Source organism: Coregonus clupeaformis, chromosome 40 (assembly GCF_020615455.1).
Source record: "Coregonus clupeaformis isolate EN_2021a chromosome 40, ASM2061545v1, whole genome shotgun sequence".
Classification (NCBI taxonomy): Eukaryota; Metazoa; Chordata; class Actinopteri; order Salmoniformes; family Salmonidae; genus Coregonus; species Coregonus clupeaformis.
This window is the reverse complement of record NC_059231.1, coordinates 15465733-15491581: the sequence shown is the minus strand read 5'-3', so window position 1 is coordinate 15491581 and position 25849 is coordinate 15465733. Positions and strand designations below refer to the sequence as shown.

Sequence of the window (25849 nt, the reverse complement as noted above, 5' to 3'; positions counted from 1 at the left end):
AGTTTTTACCAAAAAGTTCTATTTTGGTTTCATCTGACCATATGACATTCTCCCAATCCTCTTCTGGATCATCCAAATGCACTCTAGCAAACTTCAGACGGGCCTGGACATGTACTGGTTTAAGCAGGGGGACACATCTGGCACTGCAGGATTTGAGTCCCTGGCGGCGTAGTGTGTTACTGATGGTAGGCTTTGTTACTTTGGTCCCAGCTCTCTGCAGGTCATTCACTAGGTCCCCCCGTGTGGTTCTGGGATTTTTGCTCACTTTTGCTCACCGCTCACTTGTGATCTTTTTGACCCCACGGGGTGAGATCTTGCATGGAGCCCCAGATCGAGGGAGATTATCAGTGGTCTTGTATGTCTTCCATTTCCTAATAATTGCTCCCACAGTTGATTTCTTCAAACCAAGCTGCTTACCTATTGCAGATTCAGTCTTCCCAGCCTGGTGAAGGTCTACAATTTTGTTTCTGGTGTCCTTTGACAGCTCTTTGGTCTTGGCCATAGTGGAGTTTGGAGTGTGACTGTTTGATGTTGTGGACAGGTGTCTTTTATTCTGATAACAAGTTCAAACAGGTGCCATTAATACAGGTAACGAGTGGAGGACAGAGGAGCCTCTTAAAGAAGAAGTTACCAGTCTGTGAGAGCCAGAAATCTTGCTTGTTTGTAGGTGACCAAATACTTATTTTCCACCATAAATTCATAAAAAATCCTTCAATGTGATTTACTGGATTTTATTTTCTCAATTTGTCTGTCATAGTTGACGTGTACCTATGATGAAAATGTTATACGGAAGAGAGGCAGATAATGGATATACATAGGAGGTCTCAGCTGGTTGGTTTGCAACTGTAGGCCTTGGACGGTTCCTGTACGGGTTTTATCCAGAGCAACTACAATATGACATGCTTCTGAGCTGTTCATCTGGAACTCTCTCTCTCTCTCTCTCTCTCTCTCTCTCTCTCTCTCTCTCTCTCTCTCTCTCTCTCTCTCTCTCTCTCTCTCTCTCTCTCTCTCTCTCTCTCTCTCTCTCTCTCTCTCTCTCTCTCTCTCTCTCTCTCTCTCTCTGTCTCTCTCTCTCTCTCTCAGTATCTCGCTCCTATGTATCGACCCTACTATGAGCTAGGTGTCGTCTCTACAATGTATGGACCTGTACTAGGTGCAGGTGTCGTTTTTGTATTATATGTCTGTCATCGTTACGTGTCCTGTCCTTGTGAGTTATTGATGATGCATGCTGTGATAAAACAACTTCCCAAGTTGGGATTAATAAAGTAACACTCTACTCTCTTCTCTAGGTACTGTACGTGTAGGCATTCTGGCTTGACAAATTGCATTTATTCTCATTACGAATGACTTATTCATCACGAGACAAGGTCATGATAAAAATGACCTGAGCAACTTTGATGATGCACCCAGGCTTGAAGTCCCCTTCCCTCATTTGTTCATCTTCTGAATTCCCCATCATACAATAATTATAAAACTACAGGCAGCTGAGTAGAACAGAATGAGGTAGTCTACAGGACAGTGGCTGCAGACAGACATAGATGGGTTTGGGAGGAGAGGTTTATTAGGTAATGCATATTTTGGTTGTGTCCCAAATGGGACCCTGCTCCCTATATAGTGTACTACTTTTGACCAGAGCCCTATGGGCCCTGGTCAAATGTAGTGCACTCACTACATAAGGAATAGGGTGCCATTTGGGACACAGACTATGTCATATTCTATTCTTCCACCTCTTTAGTCAGGGGTCTCACTCCTGGGTTCATTTCCATCTAATTACCAGAAGCTGGAAGCTGTTATTAAGTAGTTAATCTATCACACAGAAGGAATAGCTTCTAAAAAGGTGAACGGGAAAGGATTCTCACTGAAACACACAAAACTAAAGTATCAGTGATGAATTGCATGGGCTTAGAGAGAAATTTGCCTTTGAATTAATGACTAATATTTATCATCTCAAAAAGAAAAGGAAGGGGTTGGTTGGTTGGAGTGTGTGACCCTGAAACCTATAGGAAGGAATCTATAGGAAAAGCAATGCATTAACTCAAGCTAAGTTATAGCCCTGGCCATATCGTGGGGTGCTGTAGCGGAGCTATGCAGATATATGGAGGAGGCTAGAAAACAGAAAATCTGTTGTGTCATCTATAGACGGGAGGATGGGAGGGGAGGAGAGGAGCTTTGTATCTCAGTGAGAGCCTTGTTGGCTTAAGTGCTTCTTCTTGGGGTGCAGTGGATCAACATTTATTATCCTATAGAGGATGAAAGGGTGTGCGTACAAGTGTGTGTGCACAGGCACGCTTGTGTGTTTGCACATGCATACGTGTTCACGTGTGTGTCTAAGTTTGCTTTGAAGCATCAAGAAGACATATGCAGATTTCTCCTTTGTCTCTCTCTGAGTTCTTGCTGGTGCTTGGCTGCTGCATGCAGACGGCAGGCGGGTGGCGTAGAGCTGAGCACAGAGAGGCCCGGCCAGATGATTTATCACAGAATACCCTTTGATTAAGGGAAATTAAAGCAGGCCGCTGCTTGGTTCGCTAATTTCTTAGATAACAAGTTCAAGCTATTCACTCTGAGGACTATTTTTGTTGGTTTGGGCTATGGGGGAAAACAACAAAGCAATTAAGCCAAGAGGAATGGCCCCGGTAGTGTATGACTGCTGGAGAATATGTATTTTTTACCCACTCTGTTATAGGTTACATGGCTTCTAACTTAAGTAGTTATTTCAACTACAGAAATAAATAAAGTTGGTTCCTTTTTCTACTTTTTCCGGTAACTTATCACTTACAAATGTATCGGTTGGATATATATTGGATAGAACTGGCCTCCAATCTCTCCATGCAGAGAAGAGCACCTCGAAGACAGTCTCATCAAGAATATTGTGTAGTAAAAACAGTAAATGAGGGGATCTGTTTGTGGCCGTGCATCTTTTGCTAGCCCAGATGAGGGTAACTAACAGCACATCGGAATGCTGACATTCTATGTCAATAATTCATTTCAGTGACCCCAACATCAGGAGTGAACTCTTGCTATTGACTCATAGAAAGATTGTACAATTAGTGAGAAGCCAACAGCTGTGAGTGATATCTTTAGGTGACCATTGTAATTCCCACAGCAAAGCGGTGTGGTGAAGACATCTCACTTATTCCATTTAAACCCCGACCCATTTTGCTCAAAGTGCCATGATGTGGGTGCTTACTGGTTCTCTGGTCATTGTGTCCTGTTCAACCCTCTAGATCTCATTTCTGTGAGTGAGTGACCACAAGCAGATGACAGAAAACTATTGACCATGTTTAACAGTGCTAATGGTTAGGAGGAAATGACTTCATTAAATATATAAACATTGTGTTTATAAGCAGCATAAGAAATAAGTAATTATCAGAAAATAAAAATAGTCAGTCAAAACAGAAGACAAAAAACAGTCTCAAGAAAAGTTCCTCCACCTGCTCTCTCCGCTCCTCTGTGGTTAAAGTTGTGGTAGTGTGTAGGTACTGTGTATGACAGCTTTTCAGTTCAGCTAGTTATGCAGTCTCCTAGCCAATGTTGCCAAGGAATTGTGCTCCTGTCCTGTCCATCATATCAATCATACAAGATGAGCGTTTTGTTTGTTTGTTTGTTTGCCTTTGCAGCAGGCAGGACCGCTCCCTGGCAGCACATCACCGACACCGTCCCCGCTGGGGTTGCTATGACAACGTCTGGCCGTTGAGGCACTCCCGGCGCAGGCACTGTGCTGGCTTCCACCAGTCCCCATTGTGACAGCGGCAAATGGTGCAGTCGTCCACCTTCACTTCAATACCGGCTGGGATGATCGTCGTTCCGGCAAAGCAATTTGGACCTGCCTCATGGGAGCAGAGGAAGAGAGAGAGAGAGAAAGAAAGAGAGCGACAAGAGGAAGAGAGACAAGGAGGGAGGGGAGAGAGAAGGAGAAATGAGTGTGGTGGTAGTTCTCTTGGGAGGTTCTGTTAGAAGAGGATGGCAGAGTGATGCCTGCCTGGGGAGTTTTGAAGTCAGAACAGACACACAGATCCTTTCACGGGCATGCACCGATGGGCTTGTTTTTGCAACATTAAAGCGCTTTTCTTAGCCTGGCTTGCCCTCGACGTAGAACGCTTTGCATCCCAATGCGCCGCAAGCAGAGAGGAGGAGAGAAGAGAAAGGAGAGGAGAGGGCTTGACAGCACAGAGAGGGCTGGAGTACACACATACACACACACATGCACCCGTAAATGCACACACATACAGTGGGGAAAAAAAGTATTTAGTCAGCCACCAATTGTGCAAGTTCTCCCACTTAGAAAGATGAGAGAGGCCTGTAATTTTCATCATAGGTACACATCAACTATGACAGACAAATTGAGGAAAAAAAATCCAGAAAATCACATTGTAGAATTTTTAATGAATTTATTTGCAAATTATGGTGGAAAATAAGTATTTGGTCACCTACAAACAAGCAAGATTTCTGGCTCTCACAGACCTGTAACTTCTTCTTTAAGAGGCTCCTCTGTCCTCCACTCGTTACCTGTATTAATGGCACCTGTTTGAACTTGTTATCAGTATAAAAGACACCTTTCCACAACCTCAAACAGTCACACTCCAAACTCCACTATGGCCAAGACCAAAGAGCTGTCAAAGGACACCAGAAACAAAATTGTAGACCTGCACCAGGCTGGGAAGACTGAATCTGCAATAGGTAAGCAGCTTGGTTTGAAGAAATCAACTGTGGGAGCAATTATTAGGAAATGGAAGACATACAAGACCACTGATAATCTCCCTCGATCTGGGGCTCCACGCAAGATCTCACCCTGTGGGGTCAAAATGATCACAAGAACGGTGAGCAAAAATCCCAGAACCACACGGGGGGACCTAGTGAATGACCTGCAGAGAGCTGGGACCAAAGTAACAAAGCCTACCATCAGTAACACACTACGCCGCCAGGGACTCAAATCCTGCAGTGCAAGACGTGCTCCCCTGCTTAAGCCAGTACATGTCCAGGCCCGTCTGAAGTTTGCTAGAGTGCATTTGGATGATCCAGAAGAGGATTGGGAGAATGTCATATGGTCAGAAGAAACCAAAATATAACTTTTTGGTAAAAACTCAACTCGTCGTGTTTGGAGGACAAAGAATGCTGAGTTGCATCCAAAGAACACCATACCTACTGTGAAGCATGGGGGTGGAAACATCATGCTTTGGGGCTGTTTTTCTGCAAAGGGACCAGGACGACTGATCCGTGTAAAGGAAAGAATGAATGGGGCCATGTATCGTGAGATTTTGAGTGAAAACCTCCTTCCATCAGCAAGGGCATTGAAGATGAAACGTGGCTGGGTCTTTCAGCATGACAATGATCCCAAACACACCGCCCGGGCAACGAAGGAGTGGCTTTGTAAGAAGCATTTCAAGGTCCTGGAGTGGCCTAGCCAGTCTCCAGATCTCAACCCCATAGAAAATCTTTGGAGGGAGTTGATTGTCCGTGTTGCCCAGCGAGAGACCCAAAACATTACTGCTCAAGAGAAGATCTGCATGGAGGAATGGGTCAAAATACCAGCAACAGTGTGTGAAAACCTTGTGAAGACTTACAGAAAACGTTTGACCTGTGTCATTGCCAACAAAGGGTATATAACAAAGTATTGAGAAACTTTTGTTATTGACCAAATACTTATTTTCCACCATAATTTGCAAATAAATTCATTAAAAATCCTACAATGTGATTTTCTGGATTTTCTTTTCTCATTTTGTCTGTCATAGTTGACGTGTACCTATGATGAAAATTACAGGCCTCTCTCATCTTTTTAAATGGGAGAACTTGCACAATTGGTGGCTGACTAAATACTTTTTTTCCCCCACTGTACATACACACACACACAGAGAGAGAGAGAAAGTCACTCCTAGATTCCAATTCTGCATGGAAAGGCCTCCTCAGCCTCTGTGGAAAGTTATTTGGTAGAGCATTGCGCGGCAAGTTAGTGGGTTCGATTCCCAGGATCACCTATACGTAAAATTAATGCACACAGGACAGTAAGTCGCTTTGGATAATGTTATAATATTATCTTCCTACAAGTCTCTTGTGACAGACTTAACAATTAATGTTGCCCAGCATGCATGTGAGATTTGGTTCTGGGTGCTGAGATTAGGAAATCCTAGCAGGCTATTTCATATCTTGGAACAGATAATCATGTCCAGATTGTGTCCCTGCTGCCTGGCTGCAGATGATCTTGATTCAAAAGTAATGTAAAGTAAGTAGCTAGCCTTGTCCGAAACAGAACGGCCCATAGGGCAGGAGCCTATCTCCTGTTTCTGTAGCGTGAAGTAGCTTGCTGTACAAGTACACCCCCTGTATTTAGATTTTAGTCATTTAGCAGACGCTCTTATCCAGAGCAACTTACAGTTAGTGAGTGCATACATTTTCATACTGGCCCCCGTGGGAAACGAACCCACAACCCTGGCGTTGCAAGCGCCATGCTCTACCAACTGAGCTACAGGACACAAGTCTATTGCAGGGCCTAAATTATACTTGAGTAAAAGTAAATGCTCTACATCAAATTCCTCCGACGAACCATCAAACAGGCAAAGCGTCAATACAGGACCAATGTCGAATCCTACTACACCGGCTCTAACGCTTGTAGGATGTGGCAGGGCTTGCAAGCTATCACAGATTACAAAGGGAAAACCAGCCACGAGTTTCCCAGTGACACAAGCCTACCAAACGAGATAAATACCTTCTATGCGCACTTCGAGGCTAGCAACATTGAACTATGCATGAGAGCACCAGCTGTTCCGGACGACTGTGTGATCACGCTCTCCATAGCCGATGTGAGTAAGACCTTTAAACAGGTTAACATTCACCTGGCGTATTACAGTAATGCGTACTCAGAGCATGCGTTGACCAGCTGGTAAGTGTCTTCACTGATATTTTCAACCTCTCCCTGACCCAGTCTGTAATACCTACATGTTTCAAGCAGACCACCATAGTCCCTGTGCTCAAGAATGTCAAGGTAACCTGTCTAAATAACTACCGCCCTATAGCACTCACATCTGTAGCCATGAAATGCTTTGAAAGGCTGGTCATGGCTCACATCAACACCATCATCAGACACCCTGAACCCACTCCAATTTGAATACCGCCCCAAAATATCCACAGATGACGCAATCTCTATTGCACTCCACACTGCCCTTTCCCACCTGGACAAAAGGAACACCTATGTGAGAATGCTGTTCATTGACTATAACTCAGCGTTCAATACCATTGTGCCCTCCAAGATCATCACTAATCTAAGGACCCTGGGATTAAACACCTCCCTATGTAACTGGTCCTGGACTTCGTGACAGTCCGCCCCCAGGTGGTGAAGGTAGGCAACAACACCTCCGCCACGCTGACCTTCAACATAGGGTCCCCTCAGTGGTGCGTGCTTAGTCCCCTCCTGTACTCCCTGTTCACCCACGACTGCACGGCCATACACGTCTCCAACACGATCATTAAGTTTGCTAATGACACGACAGTGGTAGGACTGATCACCGACGACGATTAGACAGCCTACAGCAGGGCTGTCAAACTCATTCCATGGAGGCCTAGTGTCTGCATGTTTTTGGTTTTCTCTTTCAATTAAGCCCTTAGACAACCAGGTGAGGGGAGTTCCTTACTAATTTGTGACCTTAATTCATCAATTAAGTACAAAGGATGAGCAAAAACCCGCAGACACTTGGCCCTCCGTGGAATGAGTTTGACACCTGTGGCCTACAGGGAGGAGGTCAGAGACCTGGCAGTGTGGTGCCAGGACAACAACCTCTCCCTCAACGTCAGCAAGACAAAGGAGCTGATAATGGACTACAGGAAACAGGGGGCCGAGCACGCCCCAATCCACATCGACGGGGCTGTTGTGGAACAGGTTGAGAGCTTCAAGTTCATCTGTGTCCACATCACTAAGGAACTATCATGTTCCACACACATCAACACAGTCGTGAAAAGGGCACGACAACGCCTCTTCCCCCTCAGGAGGCTGAAAAGATTTGGCATGGGCCCTCAGATCCTCAAAACGTTCTACAGCTGCACCATTGAGAGCATCTTGACTGGCTGTATCACCGCTTGGTTATTTAAAAATGTTCCTCTCTGGATTATTGGGATTGGCCTATAAGAAAGCATTTCACTGTTAGTCTACACCTGTTGTTTATGAAGCATGTGACAAATAACATTTGATTAGATTTATACTAAGCAAACCAGACGGCATGATTTTCTTGTCCAGGAGTTTAGTGTTTTAACAGAGAGCCAGGCATTTGGAAACACCCTTCAGCTGCTCTGGAACGAACCTCGGTTTCCGGTTTTCTTGAGTAATAGCGGAGTGAACACACAAGACTTGGAAGTGTAGCAGTGCAAGACTACACTGAACCAAATCGAAACCAGTGTCTGCTGGAACAAACAAATCTAATGGCATCAAATAGACTGTATAATACATCAAACACTATCTAGCCTAGCACCACCTCCTTCCAGCACCTTAGGCTACAGTGGGGGGAAAAAGTATTTAGTCAGCCACCAATTGTGCAAGTTCTCCCACTAAAAAAGATGAGAGAGGCCTGTAATTTTCATCATAGGTACACGTCAACTATGACAGACAAATTGAGATTTTTTTTCTCCAGAAAATCACATTGTAGGATTTTTTATGAATTTATTAGCAAATTATGGTGGAAAATAAGTATTTGGTCACCTACAAACAAGCAAGATTTCTGGCTCTTTAAGAGGCTCCTCTGTCCTCCACTCGTTACCTGTATTAATGGCACCTGTTTGAACTTGTTATCAGTATAAAAGACACCTGTCCACAACCTCAAACAGTCACACTCCAAACTCCACTATGGCCAAGACCAAAGAGCTGTCAAATGACACCAGAAACAAAATTGTAGACCTGCACCAGGCTGGGAAGACTGAATCTGCAATAGGTAAGCAGCTTGGTTTGAAGAAATCAACTGTGGGAGCAATTATTAGGAAATAGAAGACATACAAGACCACTGATAATCTTCCTCGATCTGGGGCTCCACGCAAGATCTCACCCCATGGAGTCAAAATGATCACAAGAACGGTGAGCAAAAATCCCAGAACCACACGGGGGGACCTAGTGAATGACCTGCAGAGAGCTGGGACCAAAGTAACAAAGCCTACCATCAGTAACACACTACGCCGCCAGGGACTCAAATCCTGCAGTGCCAGAAGTGTCCCCCTGCTTAAGCCAGTACATGTCCAGGCCCGTCTGAAGTTTGCTAGAGTGCATTTGGATGATCCAGAAGAGGATTGGGAGAATGTCATATGGTCAGATGAAACCAAAATAGAACTTTTTGGTAAAAACTCAACTCGTCGTGTTTGGAGGACAAAGAATGCTGAGTTGCATCCAAAGAACACCATACCTACTGTGAAGCATGGGGGTGGAAACATCATGCTTTGGGGCTGTTTTTCTGCAAAGGGACCAGGACGACTGATCCGTGTAAAGGAAAGAATGAATGGGGCCATGTATCGTGAGATTTTGAGTGAAAACCTCCTTCCATCAGCAAGGGCATTGAAGATGAAACGTGGCTGGGTCTTTCAGCATGACAATGATCCCAAACACACCGCCCGGGCAACGAAGGAGTGGCTTCGTAAGAAGCATTTCAAGGTCCTGGAGTGGCCTAGCCAGTCTTCAGATCTCAACCCCATAGAAAATCTTTGGAGGGAGTTGAAAGTCTGTGTTGCCCAGCGACAGCCCCAAAACATCACTGCTCTAGAGGAGATCTGCATGGTGGAATGGGCCAAAATACCAGCAACAGTGTGTGAAAACCTTGTGAAGACTTACAGAAAACGTTTGACCTGTGTCATTGCCAACAAAGGGGATATAACAAAGTATTGAGAAACTTTTGTTATTGACCAAATACTTATTTTCCACCATCATTTGCAAATAAATTCATTAAAAATCCTACAATGTGATTTTTTTGATTTTTTTTCTCAATTTGTCTGTCAAAGTTGACGTGTACCTATGATGAAAATTACAGGCCTCTCTCATCTTTTTAAGTGGGAGAACTTGCACAATTGGTGGCTGACTAAATACTTTTTTCCCCCACTGTACCCATACTCCTCTCTTCCATGCCCAGGCCGATTCTCATCTCGTGGTCTACTAAGACATGATAAAAGCCCATCGATCAACCTCTACCTCAATAGAGATATCGTGAGCGGCCTGATGCCAAGTCCTAATTCTCATTGATCCACTACCCACCCTCAGTACAGCTGGCACTAGTCATAGACAAACCGGGCAGAGGTTGATGAGAGAATGGGGCATCGAGCTGCCCTGCCAAGTGTGGTTGTTTACAGGGATACATGTTACCTGTGTCTCTATGTTGTCACATGACTGTCAATCAGGAATACAGTGACTGACAGGTCAGATTAATAAGACTAGTTCCCATGTGTATTTTTCCTGCAAAAGTGTAAAACAACTTTATGTAAGCTACATTTACTTGTGAATAATTTAAATGTATCTTACATAAAGTAAATTCATATTTAAATCAAATTCATATAAGTTAATTTATATCCCTTTAGGATAGAGCTAGGTTGTTCAAGGCTAAACGTAGCTACATTTGCATAGTGCTTAGGGATTCTCAGCTTAATTTGCCTAAGGAAACCTTGAAGAAAGCCTGATGAAGCCCTCTGCAAGTCAGAGTACTTTAGTCAAAGTATGTGTGTCTGCTGATGCATGTTAAAGCTTATTCTCCATGGCTATGTGTGTGTCCCATATGGCACACGGTGGGCCCTACAATGTTAGCCGTTTTTGTAATTTTATTAGTAACTTACTGTAATCAACAGTACAATACTGTGTAAACTGAATATAGTAGATTACCGTAGGATGGACAGTAAAATACTGTACATTTATTTTACAGCACACTGTAATTTCAACAGTAAAACACTGTAGAATGCACAGTAAAATAGTAAAATACCTTAAATGTGTTTTACAGTATTAATGATGGTGCATTGTGGGAAAATGTTGTGGGCGGGGAAAGAGTCTGAACCATTAACATATTTTGAGGCGTGTCTTGTAAGAGGCTATATTTGTTCTACCCGTTAGTGAGAGTGATGTACCAATTTAAGTGATTGATTTAATTTAAGTGAAACATAGTAGTGGATCCCTTAGTGGCAGCAAGTATCAAACCTTTAAAGATTGTCTTTCCTCCCCTTTACAGAGTCCAGTTCCTGGTTCCTGTTCTCTCACAGACCCAGCACCAACCCCTGGTTTTCCAGCCCTGGTACCAGCACGATTTCCAACCTGCCCAGGTTTTCCCTGTCCCAGCCTCAACACTGACCAACCATAACCGACACCTTCATCCAGCAACTTCCAGCTCAGACACTTCCCCTCACCCAACACAACAACACAAACACACTGTCAACCACTCCACCAGACCAACCATGACTGACTGACAAATTGATGGACTGATGATTGTTTGTTTTTCTTTTGATTTGACTAACATACGTTGGATTGATACTTTTTTGTTTGAGTTGTTTATTATTTTTGGAGTTTAACAAAATTTGATTAGAAATTTTAACATGTATTGAATTTTGTAATAACCAAATAAATGGACCTTTAATGAATGAGTGGTTAGCCATGTTCTTTTGATCTGTTTTACCCTGTAGTCACTGTCACTTTAGAAGCCTTTTTTAAGGCCTAAAGTGTAACTGATATAAACACCTAGTATTTATTAATATGCTGTAATATGTAAATGCCTACAGACAACCTGCTTGGTCTAATCCCTTGTAATTACAGTAAAATACTGTAGAAATAATTTTCTTATGGTTCAATAGTCACTTTTACTGTGTTTTACTGTGTTTCATTGCTCTGGCATTAAGTTATCTTGAATATCTCAGTATTGTATTGGCACTATCCAGAGATGGTCAGAGCTATATCATAAGATATCTTGTTGTAATTAAAATTATTTTGAAGACCAATGTATCGGTTACAGAAACGTTTTACTTGCTATGACTGTGATATGTTTTTTTTTTATCAACCTTGGTTGAATGCACTGACTGTAAGTTGCTAAGGACAAGAGTGCCCGCTAAATGACCAAAATGTAAATGGAAAAAATGAAAACGTGCAATGGATACTTCTAGTAATATACCATTTTGGTACTGTAAAATGGATTAACGTAAAATGGATTACATTAGCTGTACTGTAAAATAAATTACAGTAACTTAATGGCCAATTGCTGTCAGTAAGTTACTGTAAATTTCACAGGAAACGTTTACAGTGTGGTCGAAAGTAGTCCACCAGGGAATAGGGTGCCATTTGGGATGCTAACTGTAAAATAGCAAATAGGTTCATTACTCGAGGCTTTGATCAACACAGTGTACATTAGTGGCACCTGCTGGTCAAAATAATTTAGATCAGCCAATTTTATAGATGACATCCCACACCCCGTAGCACGTACGCAGCGTAGCCTTTTCGTCTTCTACCAAACCAATCAAAGCTTCAGACGTCATTGATCACGTGCTTCTGATAAAGTGATACAGGCATCGGCACACCGCTTCGAAGTACACTGCTTAGCGAATTCGACATGCCTTGGAGCTCCGGTATCAAACGTAACTATATATCATACATATTTCATTAGGCCTTGTTTTGAGGGCCTAGTTTTACACAAATACAGGGTCCTGAGACTCATACACATTTGCAGTGTTAATTCTGCTTTGTGGGTTGTATTTAATTAAAGCAGTTAGTATTGTCCTCATTAGCGCCCGGGCAACCCCCCAAATAAATTATTTAATACACAGTAAAACATAAAAGACGGACGTCCTCGATTAAAGAGACTGAAGACTCTGATCATGAAAAGATAGACGTAGAGGAAGAGATCATCTTTTGGTTGGTTTCGATGTGATAAAAGTGTTATTATTTTGTAGTGTGTGTGTGTGGGTTGAGGTTCAAACAGTTACATGTTTCAAGGTTATTTGCGTAATGAATGTGTAATGAATCCTTTAGAAATGTAACTCTCCAGCGCGCTCACAATAAAAACACAACATCAGCAAGAAATATACAAACACACTAGCCTGGTCAACCAGACAAATAGCTATGTTCATCATTCTGTTCTGTGAAACAATGGTAAGCACAGCGTTAGTCTGGTTTACCAGACTACATGTGCACAACAACCAGCAATGCAATCGTAAGGTTGATATACATAAAGCATTTCAGTAAAACGTGTGTGTGTGTGTGTCAGAAACACACGACAGGAAGCGCCTTACCGTTTTTACAGATGGGACAGCACTGTTCTGGCTCATAGACTGGGTTGACACACTCTGGGATGGCACAGTCAGACACCACACAGTGCACCTCGTTATTTGGTTCACAGCGACACCACTCACAAGGCGAAGGCTGGAGGGAGAGAGGGGGGAGGGAGAAAATTGAGAGAGGGAGTGAGGGGGGTGAGAGAAAGAGAGACAAAGGGGAGGGATGGAGGGAGGGAGAAAGAGAGATTTTAAATGCATTTGAAAACCAATCATATAGCCATTGTAACAACATGGTGGCAAGATTACTGTTAATATCAAGTTATAAGCCTTGAAAAAAGACAAGGTTTATTTGACTGAACATTTAAAAGATCAACCCATGGTCACAGTAGGATGTCTGCACACTCTTAGAAAAAAGGGTTCCAAAAGAGTTATTCTGCTGTCCCCATGGGATAACATTTTTTGGTTCGAGGTAGAACCCCTGTGGAAAGGGTTCTACATTGAACCCAAAAAGGTTATATCTGGAACCAAAACGGGTTCTTCAAAGGGTTCTCCTATGGGGACAGCCGAAGAACCCTTTTAGGTTCTAGATAGCACCTTTTTTTAGGAAATACACTGAAACTCCACTTGCAAACTGACAACTATGATATGATCTAGCAGTGTTCCTAACCAACAATGCTTAGCCTACTCAACCTTGGGGGCCATGCTGGAAACAGAGTAATTGAATTGGAAAATCTCAATCAAGCCACATCAACCTGGGTATGTTTCCATTTGCCCCTCTCTACCTATTGATATCCAACTGCTACCTAATGTCATGGGCAGGTCTCCTATTGGAAAAAAGTTACTGTATCTCCATGGGACTTTCAGAGTAAGTCCAAGGTAGAATAAAAGAGAAAAAGGTATGTCTGTAGCAAAAGGTAAATATTTAGCTCACGTAAAGAATATTGTCCTTCGGAGAACTCAACCCACTTGAAACAGAATGAACTCCAACAGTCGTTGTCATGCCATGTTTGCAGAAACAGTTAGTTTACCCACTGACCACATTTCGATCATAGTTTGTACACTCTTAGAAAAAAGGGTCCCAAAATGGTTATTCGGTTGTCCCCATAGGATAACCCTTTTTGGATAACCTTTTTGGGTTCCATGTAGAACCCTCTATAGAAAGGGTTCTAAATGGAACCCAAAAGGATTCTACCTGGAACCAAAAGGGTTCAACCTGCAACCAAAAAGGGTTATCCTATGGGGACCGCCAAAGAACCCTTTAAGGTTCAAGATAGCACCTATTTTTCCTTAGCGTGTACTACATGCCTTTTGTAGTTTAGAATGTATGCCATCATGTTATAAGCTACAGTGAAAGCAATTCACTGGCTCTAGAGAACAACAACACCACTATCTTTCATTTGCACATTCACCCACTGCAAAGGGTATCCTTTTAGCAATGTTAAAAAGTCCCCGCATCCCCAATGGCCTTTTCTTCACCCCAACTTAACAGAGTGTGCGTACTAAATGTCACCCTATTTCCTATATAGTGTACTACTTTTGACCAGAGGCCTATGGGCCCTGGTCAAAAGTAGTGCACTATAAAGGGAGTGGGGAGCCATTTGAGACAAAGCCAGAGAGATGTTGACTCATACATTTGGAGCGGTGCCTCAGCCTGGCTGGCGGAGTGTTTGTGTGTGTGTGTGGGAGTCAATAGGGTGATGAGAGAGAGAGGAGAGCCCTGAGCCCTCTCAGTAGCCAGGGTGTTTAAACTTTGTACATAGGTAATTGCCAAACTGAGACTGTCCCACACACTAATGATCCCCTGTCTATGCCTTCAATAACACTGTTTGGCCTCAGAGCCAAGGGCTCTTATCCATGGAAACGCTCCCTAATTGTACTGAGCTCAATGGTGAACAAGAACAAACAAACAAGTTTGTGCCTGAGGGTGAAATGGCAGTCTTTTTGAATGAAACTGCATGACTTTCACTGTGAAACCTCACTGTTAGTGATACATACTGTTATGTTTGTTCCTTTAAATAATGACAAACCGGGGCGTAGGTTGAACTACTTTTAATAAACTGATACTTCAGCTAACAATCTCCTTGTGCAGCCATGCAATGCATACGTCAACTTCCCCCCTCACATAGCCATGTTATTAACACATAACAACACATCTTCCTTCCTTTAAAAGAAAACTAATTTTTCTCTGTAACTAAACATGTCACATCACATTTGTTTAGTCAACCTGCATAACATGCAATTTTCAATAACACACATTTCTTTCCCTTTTCTTTCTCTCAACTAAATGCAGTCTCTGTCCAACAATACTCTATTGTGGCTCTATTTCTTTTCACATAAACAAAAACATCCAATCCAGCCACAATTCTCAATATGCCTTTCAGGGGCTCTGACAGTCCTTTTTGGTCTTTCTGCTGAAGTGCTTCCTGAAGCAGTTGGACAGCGTTCATTGTCAGTCAGGGTGTTCTGACTGAATTGTCCATTGGTAAAGGCATTTGACGCTTCAGCAGTATCCTCCTGATGATCCTCAGTCCCTTGAGTGAATGGTTGAAGCCTTAGATCCACTCTGTTTCGTCTCAGTTGTGATCCATGCTCCGTTTGGATCTCATAGGATCATGGTGCAACTTCTCTCTGCACGCACCCTTGCTGCATCCAGGTTCCTGTAGTGATGTCTCGTAGTCGTACATGATCTCCAGGTTTCAGTTCAGGTAAGTGTCTTGCACTTTTGTCGTGTCGCTGTTTTTGTTTGTCTTTCTGTTTTTCCTTTGCGAGTTTGACGTTGTGAGCACCTCTGGGTGTTAGCAAGTCCTCATGGATGGGTAGGTTGGTTCTGATGCAACGTCCCATCAACATTTGTGCAGGTAAATGTCCATTCTGCAGCGGGGCGCTGCGGTAGATCAGACCTTTTAGGAAGCCCTCCTTTCCATCATGTGCCTTTTTCATCAGACCTGTGACAATTTTGACTGAACTTTCTGCTAAGCCTTTGGACTTTGGGTAGTTGGGGCAGGAGTTGATGTGTCAGAATCCCCAGTCGTTAGCGAACGATCGGAATTCAGAACTTGAGAACTGCGGGCCATTGTCCGAGTACAGTTCAGACGCATCCCCATGTCTTGCGAAGACTGATTTCAGGTAGGTGATTACAGCTTTGCTGGAGGTAGTTGGCAGTGTTGCTACTTCAGGGTAGTTTGAGTAGTAGTCTGTAACAACAATGTGACTTTTGCCATTGCAGTCAAAAAGGTCAACTCCAACTTTGTAGTAGGGTCGGTTGGGTACTGGATGAGGCATTAGCGGCTCTGCTTGCTGCTTTGGCCTGTAGGTCAAACACAATTCACATGAAGCAGTGGTCTGGCTGATTTCCTAGTTCATTCTTGGCCAGTACATTACTTCTCGTGCTCGTTGTTTGCATTTTTCCTCACCCAAGTGGCCCTCGTGTATTTTCTGTAGCATTTCTTTGCGTATTGTCATGGGAATGACAATCTTGTTGCCTATGTCATCCACAACAGTGAGCTCTGTTCTGCACATCCAGTAATCCTGTATTCTCCTTGGACAGTTGTTTTTCTGTGCAGCCCATCCTATCAGTATTGTTTCTTTCAACTCTGTCATTGTTTGGTCAGCTGCGGTCTCTCTTTTGATCTGTGCCATTCTCTCAAAAGACACAGGAAGTGATGCTACGATCATGTCGACGTAGGCCTGAATCTCAATGTTTTTCTGTGTTCACATCATACTTTTGTAGTCTGATCAACATTCTCTGGATTCTCATTGGACAATAATTCAGTGGCTTAGACATGATTGACACCAATGGTTTGTGGTCGGTTTCTACTTCAAAGGCTTGTCCGTAGACTTATTGGTGAAACCTTTCACACACGTATGTGCTCGCCAGTAGTTTTTTCTCTATTTGTGCATACCTTGTTTCTGCGCCTGTCAAGGCTCTGGACGCATAAGCGACGGGTTGCCATGTGTCGTCATGCTGTTGCAGAAGAACTGCTCCCAGGCCAAACTGTGACACATCTGCAGAAATCCTTGTGCTTTTCTCTGGATCATAGAACCTGAGCACTGGCTCTTCTGTGATTGTCTTCTTTAGATTTTTGAAGCAGTTTTCCTGCTCATGGGACCATTCCCATTCGTTTTTCTGTTCCAGAAGACATCTGAGTGGAGCAGACTGTGCTGACAGTTGAGGTATGAACTTTGCAAGGTAGGTGATCGTGCCCATGAAGCGTCTCACGTCATCCTTGTTCTTCAGGCGCTCCATGTTGTTGATGGCTGATGTGACTCCATCCTCTGAAAGTACTTCTCCCACGAAGGTAAGTGTTTTCACACCAAACTCGCATTTGTCCTTGTTTAGTTACAGGTTGACTTTTCGTGTCAGGTCCAGCACTTGTCTCACTCTCATGTCGTGTTCTTCTTTTGTGGACCCCCAGACAATGATGTCGTCCATCATGGTCTCTACTCCTGGAATGTGCTCGAAGATCATGTGAATTGTCTTGTGGTAGACCTCTGGTGCTGAGAGAATCCCATATGGTAGATGAAGAAATCTCTACCTGCCCTCAGGTGTGTTGAATGTGCATAGGCTTGAGCTTGCATCATCTAGCTTCATTTGCCAGAATCCTGATGAGGCCTCAAGCTTACTGAACCACTTTGCTCCAGCAAACTGCGACATTATCTCTTCTCTGGTTGAAAACTTGAAATGCTCTCGCTTGATAGCTTTGTTGAGATCTAGACATATCCTGAGATCGCCGTTCTTTTTCACCACAATAACCAGTGAGCTTACCCAATCTGTAGGTTCATCCATTTTTGTGATGACGTCCATCTTTTCCATGCGTCCGAGTTCCTCCTTGAGCTTTTTCCTCAGTGCAAATGGAACTTTTCTGCACGCATGCACAACTGGAGTAATGTTGTCATCAGTACATATTTTGTGTTCTCCAGGTAAACATCTAAGACCCTCAAACACGTCCTCGTACTCAGCCAGTAGCGATTCTTGGTCATTTTCAGTCTGTGATGTCATACATACACTCTTTTCACCAAATTGAGCTTTTCACATGCACTGATTCCTAGAATAGGCTGTATATTATTTTCCACGATCAGCAGCTGTGCTATGAACTGTAAAGTTACTATGCAGCTTCCTTTAACTTGTACGTTCTCCCCAGTATAACCAGGAACCTTGATTTTCACAGGGTGTATTTTGCTCTTCACTTTCAGTGTTTTGTAGTCATCCAGCGACAACAGGCTTACCTGAGCTCCATTATCGAGCCTGAATGGTATTATAGTTTCATTCACTGTGTGAACCTTTTTCTTTGTAGCCTCAGCTTTGCAGCATTTTCAGAAACGATTATTTTCCCCACAGTTGTTACACGATTTGCCATACGCAGGGCCATTTTTTGGCTTGTGGATAAATCCACATTTTCCACATGTAGTGTTTAGATTTTTCTCTTTTGCTTGTTTTTGTTTTGAAAAGCCTTGTGTGTGTTGCTCCTCTCTTTTTATTGCACTACATCTCATCACTGCTCAGCTCTTTAGCTTGTGCTCTGCTGGTTTCAGCTGCTCCACACATATTAAATTTTAGTCATTTAGCAGACGCTCTTATCCAGAGCGACTTTGTCACGTTCGCTTACAGACGGGTCAGACCAAGGCGCAGCGTGATATGCGTACATGTTTATTTTTCCGAATAAACACAATGACAAAACAACAAACGAAACGTGAAGTCCAAGGTACACAAAACAAACATACCTAACACGGAACAAGATCCCACAACCCACTAGTGCCAATAGGCTACCTAAGTATTGTCCCCAATCAGAGACAACGAGCTACAGCTGCCTCTGATTGGGAACCACACCGGCCAACATAGATCTACACGATCTAGATCTAAACATAGAAAATGCAACATAGAACATACCACACAGAAAATACACACCCTGACTCAACAAATACGAGTCCCCAGAGTCAGGGCGTGACAGTACCCCCCCAAAGGTGCGGACTCCGACTGCACAACATAAACATAACAGGGTAGGGGCCGGGTGGGCATTCCGCCTCGGAGGCGGATCCGGCTCAGGGCGTGACGACCACTTACTCTCCTCCTCCCTGTTGCGCCCCTGGTCTGGTCTGGACCTCGGCGCGCTGCTTCCCCTCTCCTTCCTCCCACGAAGTACCAAGCCCTGTCTGGACCCTGGTGTGGGAGACCCCGAACCTGGAGAGGGGCTGACGTCTGGGTCTGGACTGGAGCCGTTGACCGGAGCTGGACCGGGCACCGGTGGAGCGGACTGCTCTGGCTCCGGAGTGGAGCCGCTGACCGGAGCTGGACTGGACCCCGGTGAAGCGGATTGCTCTGGCTCCGGAGTGGAGCAGCTGACCGGAGCTGAACTGGGCACCGGTGGAGCGGACTGCTCTGGCACCGGAGTGGAGCAGCTGACCGGTGCCGGACCAGGCACCGGTGGAACATGCACGGGCCGTGCCGGACTGGACACACGCACCACTGGCCTGGTGCGGGGAGCAGGAACAGGCCAGGCCGGGCTGGCGACGCGCACCACTGGCTTGGTGCGAGGGGCAGAACAGGCCGGACCGGGCTGGCGACGCGCACCACTGGCTTGGTGCGAGGTGCAGGAACAGGCCGGGCCGGGCTGGTGACGTGCACCACTAGCTTGGTGCGAGGGGCAGGAACAGGCCGGACCGGGCTGGCGACGCGCACCACTGGCTTGGTGCGAGGAGCAGGAACAGGCCGGGCCGGGCTGGCGATGCGCACCACTGGCTTGGTGCGAGGGGCAGGACAGGCCGGGCTGGCGACACGCACCACTGGCTTGGTGCGAGGGGCAGGAACAGGCCGGGCCGGGCTGGCGACGCGCACCACTGGCTTGGTGCGAGGGGCAGGAACAGGCCGGGCTGGCGACACACACCACTGGCTTAGTGCGAGGGACAGGAACAGGCCGGGCCGGGCTGGCGACGCGCCCCCCTGGCTTGGTGCGAGGAGCAGGAACAGGCCGGGCCGGGCTGGCAACGCGCACCACTGGCTTGGTGCGAGGGGCAGGAAGAGGCCAGGCCGGGCTGGCGACGCGCACCACTGGCTTGGTGCGAGGGGCAGGAACAGGCCTGGCCGGGCTGGCGACGCACACCACTGGCTTGGTGAGAGGGGCAGGAACAGGCCGGGCTGGGCTGGCGACGCGCACCACTGGCTTGGTGCGAGGGGCAGGAACAGGCCGGACCGGGCTGGCGACGCGCACCACTGGCTTGGTGCGAGGGGCAGGAACAGGCCTGGCCGGGCTGGCAACGCGCACCACTGGCTTGGTGCGAGGGTCAGGAACAGGCCGGGCCGGGCTGGACACACGCACCACTGGCTTGGTGCGGGAAGGAGGAACGGGCCGGACCGGACTGGCGACACGCACCACTTGCTTGGTGCGAGAAGCGGGACTGGGTTCCTTTATAAACCCCCGCTCCTTCTGCTGCCTAACCAGCTCCTCTCGCCGTGCCTCTACACTTTCCTACATGCTCCTCCCTCTGACCGAATAACTCCTGCTCCCTCTGAACCAATAGCCCCCGTAACATGGTGGCATCCTCTCCTAACCTGCAGATCCGCCCTTTAACGGCCTCCTGCTGCCTCGTCGTCCACACCGTCTGCCCCCCAAAATTATTTTCTTGGGGTTGCCTCTCGGGTCTCCGTCGTCGGCACTGTTGGTGCCGTTTCTCCTCTCCTAGCTGGGCATCCTCCTTCATCGCCTTCCGGTAACGGACGGCCTCCTCCTCCGTAATTCTCCCCCAACCGAGGAGGACATCTACTAATGTAACCTCCTGTTGAATTCCCGGCGTTTGCTCCTGAACACGCTGCTTGGTCCTCGTTTGGTGGGATCTTCTGTCACGTTCGCTTACAGACGGGTCAGACCAAGGCGCAGCGTGATATGCGTACATGTTTATTTTTCCGAATAAACACAATGACAAAACAACAAACGAAACGTGAAGTCCAAGGTACACAAAACAAACATACCTAACACGGAACAAGATCCCACAACCCACTAGTGCCAATAGGCTACCTAAGTATTGTCCCCAATCAGAGACAACGAGCTACAGCTGCCTCTGATTGGGAACCACACCGGCCAACATAGATCTACACGATCTAGATCTAAACATAGAAAATACCACACAGAAAATACACACCCTGACTCAACAAATACGAGTCCCCAGAGTCAGGGCGTGACAGACTTACAGTTAGTGAGTGCATATATTTTTCATACTGGCCCCCCGTGGGAATTGAACCCACAACCCTGGCGTTACAAGCGCCATGCTCTACCAACTGAGCTACATGAGGCCTCCAAAGTTAAATCTTGCTCACGCAGCAATCTCTCCTTGAGTCCATTATCAAGTATGCCACAGACTATCCTGTCTTTCACTAGTGAGTCTTTCAGATTTTCAAATTCACATGTTTTGCTCAGTGTGTTCAGCTCAGCCAAGTACTGGTCAAAACTGACTCCCTGTTTCTGATCATGAGAGAAAAACGTGTATCTCTCGAACGTGACGTTCTGGCTTGGTACAAAGTGCTACTCAAATTTAGCTATGAGCACAGTCAATGTCAAGTTTGCCTCGTCTAGCTGAAAGCTTTTGTAAATGTCCAATGCATCCTCTCCAATAACATGCAGAAAAATGGAAGCTTTCCATTTGTCATCATCTCCCCCTGCTCCACTGGCTGCTAGGTAGATATTGAATCTCTGCTTGAAACGTGTCCAATTGTCAGCTAGATTGCCTGTTAACTGCATAGGAGTAGGAGGACTAAGCCTATTCATGACAGGAAACACTCGGGAAACAGGTACAGTTTCAATTTATTTTGCTTCGGTAGGTTGCTCATCAACTTGTTCGTCAACAGATTCCAATGCAGCCTCGCTCTCGCTGCCAGTGTTGCCAACTCCTCAGTAAGGAAAGTAGCTATTGGCTGTCCTAAAAGTCGCTAGAAGTCGCTAAATGACTTCATCACCTAATTTGCATAATTAACCATGTGCATGTAATTGTGATGGACGCTGTAAGTGAGAGGAATAATGTTGTGGGAGAGACAAAAAGTGAGTAAAAAACACCCTAAATATGTTTAGAACTACAAATGAACTTTCTTCTGTCGATTCTTGTTTTTTTTTATGTCACAATTCCAACCCTCCTCCTTTATCTGGGCTTGGGACCGGCAAAAGTGACCCAAAAGAGACACTCTGGCGGTGTTACTTAGTTTTTAATTTTATTTGTTATTTTAGCTTTTTTTATTTATTTTTGTTTTTTAATTTCGTTTTCTTAAGTTTGGTTTGGTTTTTAACCTTATGGTCCACTTAGGAGCCTACAACAAGTCACAGTAAAACATTTTTAACCATAACATTTTAAACATTTTTTTTGTATACAATCTACATTAACAATCTAAATGGACCAAAAAGAGACAATAGAAAAAACTGTCAATGGCAATGTGAGAAAATGATGGTAACTAGTCTGGCCCTATTACAGTTTTTTTATTTATTTTTTCAGACCCCCCTCCACACACACACAGGCTGTGCTGGCTCACAGAAAGAGTGGGTCATTGTCATTTTGGTCAAGGCTCTCTATGGCAGGTTCAGCAACTGAGGGAGCTGACTTAAATGAGTAAGCAGCTGATGTGCCAAAAAGCTGCAAAACATTATCAGGCAGCTGGTGCTCATAGCAAGCCTCACCAGACAGCTTCAGTCCATATCGAATGTACAGGATGGAGTTAAGGGTCTGCAAGGACATTCAATTTCTAAGTTTGCTTTTTACCACACTCATCTGGCTGAATACTCTCTCAACTTCAGCATTAGAGTGTGGCAAGGACAACACAGACACAGCAGCCATGGCAAGTTCTTGAAACAGGTTGATATCAGCTGAATCCCTGAACTTCCAGATCTCACTCCAGAAGCCCAGTGTGTTTTTTGTCTCATTCCATTTACTAAGATGGATGGCACGCCATTGCTGGACAATCTTGTCTATCTCTGCAGGAGAGTAGCCAAGGAGCTTGGCTATGTTTTATATTTCTTATTGTGCTTTAGAGTTTCCTCCACATTTAAAACTGACATGTACTGCAATGCTTCGATGTTGTCCGGCAGTCTCACCCTCAACTCATTAGTGAGGGAGATGGTGAAAGCTACACACCGCTTTCGGACATTGTTTGCATCCTCAGGTGCAAGGTGGAGCTCAGCTGTCTTTGACTCAAAAAGGTAACCAAGGTACGGTTTGGGACTGATGTATCCATCTATTGGCCCTTTGAGTACATCAACATTTGCCAGTGGATTCAGCACCCTGCTGCTCACAGACTTGATCAGACTAACCAAGCTGTCAAGTTGTTTAAGAGGATCTACTTGCTCTCCCTCAAAAGCCTTGATGGCCAACTGTACCTCACCCAGCAGTGACTTCAAAAAAGTAGATACAGTATGTTTTGAGGATCACTGTACATGGAGTATAAAACCTCAGCCATGTAGCAGTGTTCACTGGACTTGGTGACTGCAAAATGCAGCCTAAGCTCCTCCCACTGGTCCAAAATGCGTGAAACCGCGGGTTCAATGGAGAGCCAACGTGTGGCACACACCTTGGTTATCTGTAAAGGTTTCTTCCCACAGTTGATGGTCTCATATATGGCCTTGTAGGCCTCCCTGCGCTTTGGAGACACTGAAAACCAGTTATAAGTCTCTCGTACCAAGTACTCCACACTATGGGGGATGTTGTCATTGGAAGCATGACTTACAGCAAGCTGCAGAGAGTGGCACACACAGCAAATAAGAACCAGATCTTTGAGGCCATACTCCTCCTTCAGCACTTTATGGACCCCATTGTTAATCCCCGTCATAACAGAGGCATTGACAGTCCATATCCCCAGGAGTTTCTCTTTTTTAAGACAACACTTCTCGAGGAAAGCCACAACAGCACGGGCTATATATTTGGCATCTCCTCCCTCCAACTCAACAAGCCCCAGAAATGTTGATACAATTGTCTGCTTGGTGTCACTAAAGTACCTTATCACAACCCCCAGGTACTTAGAAACACTTACATCCGTGGACTCATCGAGGAGGAGGCTGAAACACTGGTCACCCACATCTGCAACCAACTTTTTCAGAAAGTATGGTGCTAGAACACCATTAATCATTTCTGTGCACTTTGTCCTGTGCATTTTGAAGTGGGTAGCAGCAGTGGAGTCTGAGAAAGCAGCTCTACATGCTTCTCCAATGTGATCACATGCCAGCATGGAACAGTGTTCAGCGATAGCTAATGCCATGGTGGCCTTAGCCTTTTTTGCAGAGTCAATTTTTTAAACCAGAAATGGCAGCTTGTTTTGGGTGGAACTGTTATAAGGCTTTGCCTTTTGAGTATGTTTTTGAGTTGTCGTGTTTTTTTACATCACTAAGTTTGGCGTAGAAATCAGCCTTACAATACAGGCAGTATGCCCGTGTATCATCTCCAATAAACGGCTTCAACCAGCCTTTGAATTCAGGGTTTGATTCCCACTCGTTTCTGTATTTTTTAGTGTACAGTTGAGACTGAGACATGATGAGCTAGCCAGCTAGATGTTTAGCTTATGTCACAGAGAGGCACACACAGTGGACGAGGTGAGTAAGTGACTGAGGCTGTGTGAGTCAAATGCAGTGATTTATTTTTGTGCAGTGATTTATTTTAGACAAAGAACATTTTACATTTACATCCTGCCCTGAATGTAAGCCAGGGCGTGATCAGCCAGCGGCGGCTTCCCGCATGCGCGATTCATTTGCAGTCTGGACGCGGAGGGGTGAACATATCCTGCTCTGACTGCAGCTGGGAGGGACTGCTGCGCGAGGACTGGGCCGCCTGTGAGTGCTTTGGGACAGGGGTCGGCCCACGACAGCACCCGCTGCTTGTTGAGAAGAGTAAGAACGTTAAACGCTTTCACGTCAGAGTCTCCAAAAGTCTCCAATAACACCAGAAAAAGTCGCTAGATTTGTCGTTAGTCTATGTTTTTAAAATGTGTCGCTAGAGGGGTCTGAATACTTGCTTAATATAGCGACAAAGTCGCTAAGTTGGCAACACTGCTCGCTGCTGTCACTCTCGCTGCTGCGGCTCGTTGGCATCGCTCTTGCAAGCTAGCATCTTCGACTACTCATGTCACTTGACTTGTGGTAGAATGTTACATTTTCGTCACGGAAATTTGCAGAGTTACTCCTTTCTTTTCTCTGTCTCATCATATCAACTACCAATCTGACACCATGTTATGTTTGTTACTTTAAATAATGACAAACCGGGGCGCAGGTTGAACTACTTTTAATAAACTGATACTTCAGCTAGCAATCTCCTTGTGTAGCCATGCAATGCATACTTCAACTTCCCCCCTCGTTAACCTGTTGGGTAACGTAGTCTTCATGTTATTAACACATAACAACACATACACTCTTCGAAAATAAGGGTTCAAAAACGGTTCTTTGTGGAGGGATAGGGTTCTACCAAGAGCCGTTTTGATCAGAATAACCCTTTTTGGCAGACAAGGGTTCTTTGTAAGGCAAAGGGTTCTACCTAGAACCTTTACCATCTTAAGAACTGTTTTTACTTTGATGATTCTAGTGGTCCTCTGTAGCTCAGCTGGTAGAGCACGGCGCTTGTAACGCCAAGGTAGTGGGTTCGATCCCCGGGACCACCCATACACAAAAATTTATGCAAGCATGACTGTAAGTCGCAT

General features: G+C 45.1%; 2 protein-coding genes and 1 non-coding gene across 5 annotated transcripts in view; 1 reads left to right on the top strand and 2 right to left on the bottom strand.

The window, feature by feature from the left end:
• bard1 (BRCA1 associated RING domain 1) overlaps positions 1-11472 on the top strand; it is a 38801-nt gene extending 27329 nt beyond the window's left edge. The window contains exon 11 of the mRNA XM_041868738.2: positions 11169-11472. Coding sequence (XP_041724672.2) covers positions 11169-11297 — 129 coding nt within the window. The 3' untranslated portion in view covers positions 11298-11472. The remainder of the gene's footprint in view (positions 1-11168) is intronic.
• Positions 1652-25849, bottom strand: part of LOC121554994 (von Willebrand factor C domain-containing protein 2-like) — a 73206-nt gene continuing 49008 nt past the window's right edge. For all 3 annotated transcript variants that reach the window (XM_041868739.2, XM_041868741.2, XM_045212091.1), the window contains 2 exons: positions 13213-13342; positions 1652-3823 (listed from right to left, as the gene is read on the bottom strand). In XM_041868739.2, coding sequence (XP_041724673.1) covers positions 3672-3823; positions 13213-13342 — 282 coding nt within the window. In that variant the 3' untranslated portion in view covers positions 1652-3671. The remainder of the gene's footprint in view (positions 3824-13212; positions 13343-25849) is intronic.
• trnat-ugu lies at positions 21408-21483 on the bottom strand. The gene has a single exon. It is a non-coding gene; the product is annotated as a tRNA-Thr (tRNA).